We start from the raw sequence: 6211 nt of genomic DNA, 5'->3' as shown, positions 1-6211 counted from the left end.
CAGCCGTTGCTGCTGCTGCCGCTGCCGTTGCGTCTATCAGTGTTGCTGTTGTTGCTGCCGCAGCACCTGCTTTTTGCAGCCCCTCAACCTGGAGTCGTTGATGCTACAACAAGGTGCAGCAGCAGCAGCAGCAGCTGCAAATGTTGCTCGTATTGTTTTTTCTGCTGCTGCTGCTGCTGCTGCTGCTGCTGCTTCTGTGCTGCAGCAATGCTGCTCTATGCGGAGCTTCTCGTGTCTCTGGCTCATCCTGGGGGAGGTTTGGGGGCGCTGGGGAGAGAAGCTGCTGCTGCTGCTTTTCAGAAGCAGCTGCAGCAGCACGGCATTCGGTCAGTTTGCTGCTGCTGCAGTCCTGCCTCAGCAGCAGCAACAGCAGCACCCGCAGCGGCTGTGCAGCAGCAGCAAAGGGCCTCTTCACCTGAGGGCAGCTGCAGCAAAAGAAGCGAGCAACGCTGCAGCAGCAACGTCAACGAGCCCTCCCCTCTCAGCAGCTGCAACAGCAGCAGCAGCAACGGCAGCAGCAGCAGCAGCGAGTGCCTGCACCTCGACAGCCTGCGCCTGTTTGGGGAGGCTCTGCTGCGCTGCAGCAGCACAGAGCGTTTGCTGCAGCAGCTGCTGCAGGCCTTTAAGTCGTGGACTATGCAGGACCCGCAGCTGCTGCTGCTGTCGGCTACAGCCTATGTGAGCAGCAGCAGCAACAGCAGCAACAGCAGCAGCAGCAGCAGCAAAAGCTTTCCGCTGCCTGCCTATGAAATGCAACTCGAAGCACTCGGGGAGGCTTTTGCTTCTGTCTTTGCTGCTGCTGCTTTTGCTGCTGCTGCTGCCGTGTGGCGGCTTTGCAGCGGCGCTGTCTGTTTCAGCGAGCAACCTGCTGCTGCTGCTGCTGCTGCTGTTGCTGCTGCTGCTGCTGCTGCAGATACACAGCCGCAGCAGCGACGGACTTCGCAAGGGCTGTGAACTGCTGAAGGAGACGAGGAGGGTTTGGGAAGCATCTCCTCTAGCACATTCCATCCTGGTTTGCTGCTGCTGCTGCTGCTGCTGGCTGCTGCTGCTGCTTCTTTTGCTGCTGCACTCGATTAAGGAGGCACTGCACGCGATGGGATTCTGCTGCAGCTGACGCTGCTTCTTGTTTTGCTTTCGCTGCTACTGCTGCTGTTGCCGCTGCTGCTTCTGTTACTTCTGCTACTGCTGCTGCTGCTGCTGCTGCTGCTGCAGGTGAAGCTGGGGAACACACTGGATCGTTTGGGGCTTGCCGAAGAGGCCCTTAAAGAGCTGCAAACTGCTTTTCTGTTAAACCCTCTGAGGCCCAAGGCAGGCTCCAAACCCTAAACCCTAAACCCTAAACCCTAAACGCTAGGGCGTCAGCCCTTATTGCCTGTCGCTCGCCTCTGTCTAAATATTTGGCTGCAGCAGCAGCAGCAGCAGCAGCAGCATCAACGCTGACGCTTTACGCGGAGCCGTAGCGCGGGGTCTTGAGGTAGGGTTTAGGGTTTAGAGCTTGAGGTATGGGTTTTAGGGTTTAGGGTTTATGGTTTGCTGCAGCTGCTGTTTCTCCTGTTTGGGTCTGGAGTACTGAACTGCCAGCAAGAAGCAGCACTCCTTGCTGCCGCTCACTTTGGCTGCTGCAGCTGGGCCCTGTAAGCACACCCTACAGCAGCAGCAGCAGCAACAGCAGCAGCAGCAGCAGCAGTTTTAGTAGTAGCAGCAGCAACAGCAGCAGCAGCATCAGCAGTTTTGGCAGCAGCTGCTGCTGCTGTTTCTCGATCTCTTGGGTTTGGTGTTTGCAGACACATAGCTGTCGCGCTCTCGTCTGCTGCTGCTGGGATGGTATGTTTTTAAGCAGCAACAGCAGCAGCAGCAGCAATAGCAGCAGCAGCAGCAGCAGCAACAGCAACAGCAGCAACAGCACAAGCAACATTAGCACGAGAAGCAGCAGTAGCAGGAGTGACTTTCATGCGCACTTTGAACGCCTTTGGCGGGTCTTGTACTGTTGCTGCTGCCACTGCTGCTGTTGCTGCTGTTGCTGCTGTTGCTGCTGTTGCTGCTGCTGCTGCTGCTACAGACCCCACTGGAGTTCTTAGATCTCGTGCGGCAGCAAAAGCAGAAGCAGCAGCGGCAGCAGCAAGCAGATGATAGCGCAATGCAGCAGCAAAGCAAAGACACGCTGCTTGACGCGGAATTTGAGCAGCAGGTGCAGCAACTGCAGCAGCAGCAGCAGCAAAGCCAGCAGCAGCAGCAGCAGCAGCAAGAGCAGTTGCTCAGCCCAGCGCTTGCTGCTGTTGCTTCTCGCTACCCAACGAGCCTGCTGCCTCCCCTCTGCAGATTCTCACAGTAACCCTAAACCCTAGTCTGCTAAACCCTAAACCCTATCTTTCTAAAGCCTAAACCCTAGCTCGCTAAACCCTAAACCCTGCTTTCCTAAACCCTAAACCCATGCTCGCTATACACTAAACCCTATTTTCCTAAACCCTAAATCCTAGTCTGCCAAACTCTAAACCCTTACTAAACCCTAAACCCTAACGCGTTAAAACCTGGCTTCTTAAACCCTAAACCCTAATTCGTTGAATTGTAAACCCTAAATCATCAGGGTTTAAACCCTCGTTCACTTGAAGCCAGGCCTTGACAGCATTTGGCGTTTGTTGTTGCTGCTGCTGCTGCTTGCTGCCGCTGCTTCTGCCTGCTGCTGCTGCTGCTGCTGCTGCTGCAGTGTCAGCTTGAGCCTGCAAGCGATTGTGCTGCATGCGGAGCGAAACATTCCCCTCGCATTTGAGGTTGCTCGCCTGTAAGGGTTTAGGGTTTAGGGTTTAGGGTTTAAGGGTTTGACCTTCATTATTGAGGGTTTAGGGTTAGTATTGAAGGTTTAGGGTTTAGGGTTTAGGGTTAACAGTGCAAGGTGGAAGCAGCCAAAGCTAAAGCCAATTGGCTTGACGTTGAGGCTTCAAAAACAACAATTTAGGGTTTAGGGTTTAGGGTTTAGGGTTTAGGTTTTGCGGTCGCAGGGCGTTAGAAGTTCTAAGCGATGGACTCTATGCCGCCCCCGTGTTCATCAGCTGCTGTATACAGCTGGGTATTTTGGCTGCTATTGCTGCTGCTGTTGCTACTGCAGTTGCTGCTGCGGCTGCTGTTGCTGCTGCTGCTGCCGCAGTATATTTGCTGCTGCAGCAGTTGCTGCTGCTACTGCTGCTTGGGTGCACAGGGAAGGCAGCAGATTTACTCGGCTTGCTGCAGCGCCTGCGGCGGTACCCAGAAGCAGAAGATTTGCGCTTCTACACGGTACGAGCAGCTGCTGCTGTTGCTGCTGCTGCTGCTGTTGTTGCTGCTGCTGCTGCTGCTGCTGCTGCCGTTGCTGCAGCGCCTCTTTCTGATTGTGGGCGTTTTGTAGGAAGGAGTGTTTCTGATGATGCTGTCGCAGTACACAGAAGCCACTGCTTGCTTCAGGTGAGGAGTCAGGGCTCAGATGTTAGGGTTTAGGGTTTAGGGTTTAGGGTTTAGGGTTTAGGGTTTAGGTTTAGGGTTTGTTGCGTGGGGTGCCCAGACGCAGCATCAGCAGCAGCGCGTGGGGCCCCCTTTCTTCTTTATCTTGGAGGCCCTGCCTCGTGGGCTTGGGCCACTGCTTGAGTGCTGCTGCTGCTGCTGCTGCTGCACATCAGCAGCAGCAGCAAGCTGCTGCTGCCTACAAAGAGGCCTCAAGGGCGCTTCCGGGGTAAGGGCCTTGCGCGTTTGCTGCTGCTGCTGCTGCTGCTGCCGCTTCTATTGCTGCTGTTGCTGCTACTGGCGGCTTGCAGCAGGCGAAAAGCGAGAAATAAATGGAGGCAAATGCAGGAAAAGAAAGATACAGCAGCAGTGGTAAAGACTGCTGCTGCTGTTGCTGCTGCTGCTGTTGTTGCTGCTGCTGCTGCTGCAGGGATCCGCTGCCGCTGATTCTGTTTGCGTTGGAAACCGATCCCCGCGCCTCCTCCCAGAGAGCACTGGAGTGTCTGCACAATGCACAGTCAGCTGCTGCTGCTGCTGCTGCTGCTGCTGTTGCTTCGGCTGCTGCTGCTGCTGCTGCTGCTGATATGTCAGTTGCTGCTGCTGCTGTTGCTGCTGTGTGGCACTGTGCTGTGGGTCTTCCTGGTGCTGCTGCGCCTGCTGAACTAGATGGCTTGCTGCCGCTTCAACTTTGTAGATGCTCTCTTTTCGCTGCGGCTGCTGTTGTTGTTGCTGCTGCTGCTGTTGCTGCTGCTGCTGCAGCGCCCTGAGGCCCCGAGATCCTCGCGCATGTTACGAGCTTTCCATAGCACTACTGAACAGCAACAGGTCTTCTGCTGCTGCCGCTGCTGCTGCAGAGCTCAGCTTTGCTGCTGTTATTGCTGCTGCTGCTTTGAGGCTTTGCTGCTTGCCTCGAATGCTTTATGTTTCGTCCGCTGCTGCACTGATGTCTCTTGGTGCTGCGCTCGCTGCATTTGCTGCTGCTGCTGCTGCTGTTGCTGCTACGAACTGCTGCAGAGTAGAGGAAGCAGTGCACCTAGCTCGTGCTGCAGCTGCTGCTGCATTTGGAGCTGCAGCTGCTGCTTCAGCTGGTGCTGCAGCAGCAGCAGCTCCTGCTGCTACTGCTGCTGAAGCTCCCTTTGCCTTTGCCCGCCACCTGGTTCACATACAGCTGGCGAGGTGCTTGCTGCGAAAAGCTGTCCTCCCATCAACAAGGTCTGCTGCTGCTGCTGCTGCTGCTGCTGCTGTTGCTGCTGCTGCTGTTGGCGTTGCACTTACTGCTGTTGACGCGGTTCGCTGATGCTGCTGCTTCTTCTGCTGCGGCTGCTGGCAGCATGCGCGCGGCTGCTGCTGCTTCTTTATTTGCTCCTGCTGCTGCTGCTTTTTCTGATTTGAATATTGCTGCAGCGATGAGGAATATGTGCTGCTTGTGGTGGAGTCACATGATCTGCTGCAGCAGCACCTAGCGGGCGCCACCTGCCGCTGCAGCAGCAGCAGCAGCAGCAGCTGCTGCTGCAACGGCTGCTGCACCGAAGCACAAAAGTGTACGTACACCTCACAGCTGTAGCAAAATAGGTTGGCAAAGACACTATGTGCGCATTAAGAGTGTTCAGGTTTTCCTGCTGCTGTTGCCGCTGCTGCTGCTGCTGCTGCTGCTGCTGTTTGTGGTGTATGTGCACCGCAGTGCTGCGCGCGTGCAGCAGCCTCATGGGAGCCCCACAAAAGGAAGGGGACAGTTCCATTCCGCAGACACAGCAAGGTGCAGCAGCAGCAGCAGCAGCAGGCGCGGAGCCTGTGCTGCAGGATGTGAGGTAGCGGCAGCAGCAACAGCAACAGCAACAGCAGCAGCAGTGCAGCAGCAGCAGCAGCAAGAGCTGCAGCGCTGGCCTCTGCTGGCTTTGCTTCACACTTAAAACCCCATCTACGTATTACTCGCTAGGGTTTAGGGTTTAGGGTTTAACGGATAGGTCGCATCCCTGTCTCTTCTAATTTTTGTCTTGTTTCTCGCTGTCCCTATGTTAGGACTTAGGGTTTAGGGTTTAGCGTCTAGGGTTTAGGGTTTAGGGTTTAAGGTTTAGGAAGGCACCGGCAAGCTGCACCTCACAAATGATTCAGGTGTTTGAACACCGCAGGAAAGTCTCAAATAAAGAAGTAACAGACTTGCTGCTGCTGCTGCTGCTGCTGCTGACTGTGCACGGACAAATATAAAGCAGCAACAGCAGCAGCAACAGCAGCAGCAGCTGCTGCTGCTGCTGTTGCTGATGCTGGCGTCTCTGCGATACAATGGTGTGGCTAGCTGGGCTGTGGAAGGGTAGCTAGTTTTCATTATCGTCAGCAGCAACAGCTGCTGCTGCTGCTAATGCTGCCCATCCTTATTAGCTGTTGTTGTTGCTGCTGCTGCTGCTGCTGTTGCTGCTTCTGGCATCTCCGTGCTGCAGCAGCAGCTGCTGCTTTCGCTTCAGCAGCAGCAGCGGCTGCGACAAATCGCGAAGGGGAACAAGAAAGACACATCGTGACCTATCGTGCAAACAAAGACAGACAAGCACCTGCAGCAGCAGCAGCTGCTGCTGCTGCTGCTTCTTCTTTTGGTGCTGCTGCTACATTGAATCGGAAGCAAAAATACTACGCTGGCGTGCTTCTGCTGCTGCTGCAACTGAGGCAGGCGGGAGCTGCTGCTGCTGCGGCTGCTGTGGCAGCTGGAGCAGCAGCAGCAGTATTAAAACGAGGCAGAGCAGCGTCTCTT

General features: G+C 55.5%; 1 protein-coding gene across 1 annotated transcript; it reads left to right on the top strand.

The window, feature by feature from the left end:
• Window positions 1-207: 207 nt before the first annotated feature.
• Window positions 208-3704, top strand: ETH_00032570 (uncharacterized protein; the record flags this gene model as incomplete). The annotated part of the gene is made up of 9 exons (XM_013376509.1): window positions 208-678; window positions 914-1012; window positions 1540-1634; window positions 1785-1824; window positions 2060-2328; window positions 2705-2779; window positions 2997-3270; window positions 3380-3435; window positions 3533-3704. The coding sequence occupies 9 exons, from the start codon at window positions 208-210 to the stop codon at window positions 3702-3704; spliced, it is 1551 nt and encodes a 516-aa protein (XP_013231963.1).
• Between the last annotated feature and the right edge of the window lie 2507 nt (window positions 3705-6211).

The sequence above is a fragment of the Eimeria tenella genome, genomic scaffold, assembly GCF_000499545.2.
Source record: "Eimeria tenella Houghton genomic scaffold, Eth_scaff357, whole genome shotgun sequence".
In the NCBI taxonomy this organism is placed as follows: Eukaryota; Apicomplexa; class Conoidasida; order Eucoccidiorida; family Eimeriidae; genus Eimeria; species Eimeria tenella.
The sequence above is the reverse complement of the archived record's forward strand: the minus strand, read 5'-3'. Positions and strand labels throughout refer to the sequence as shown.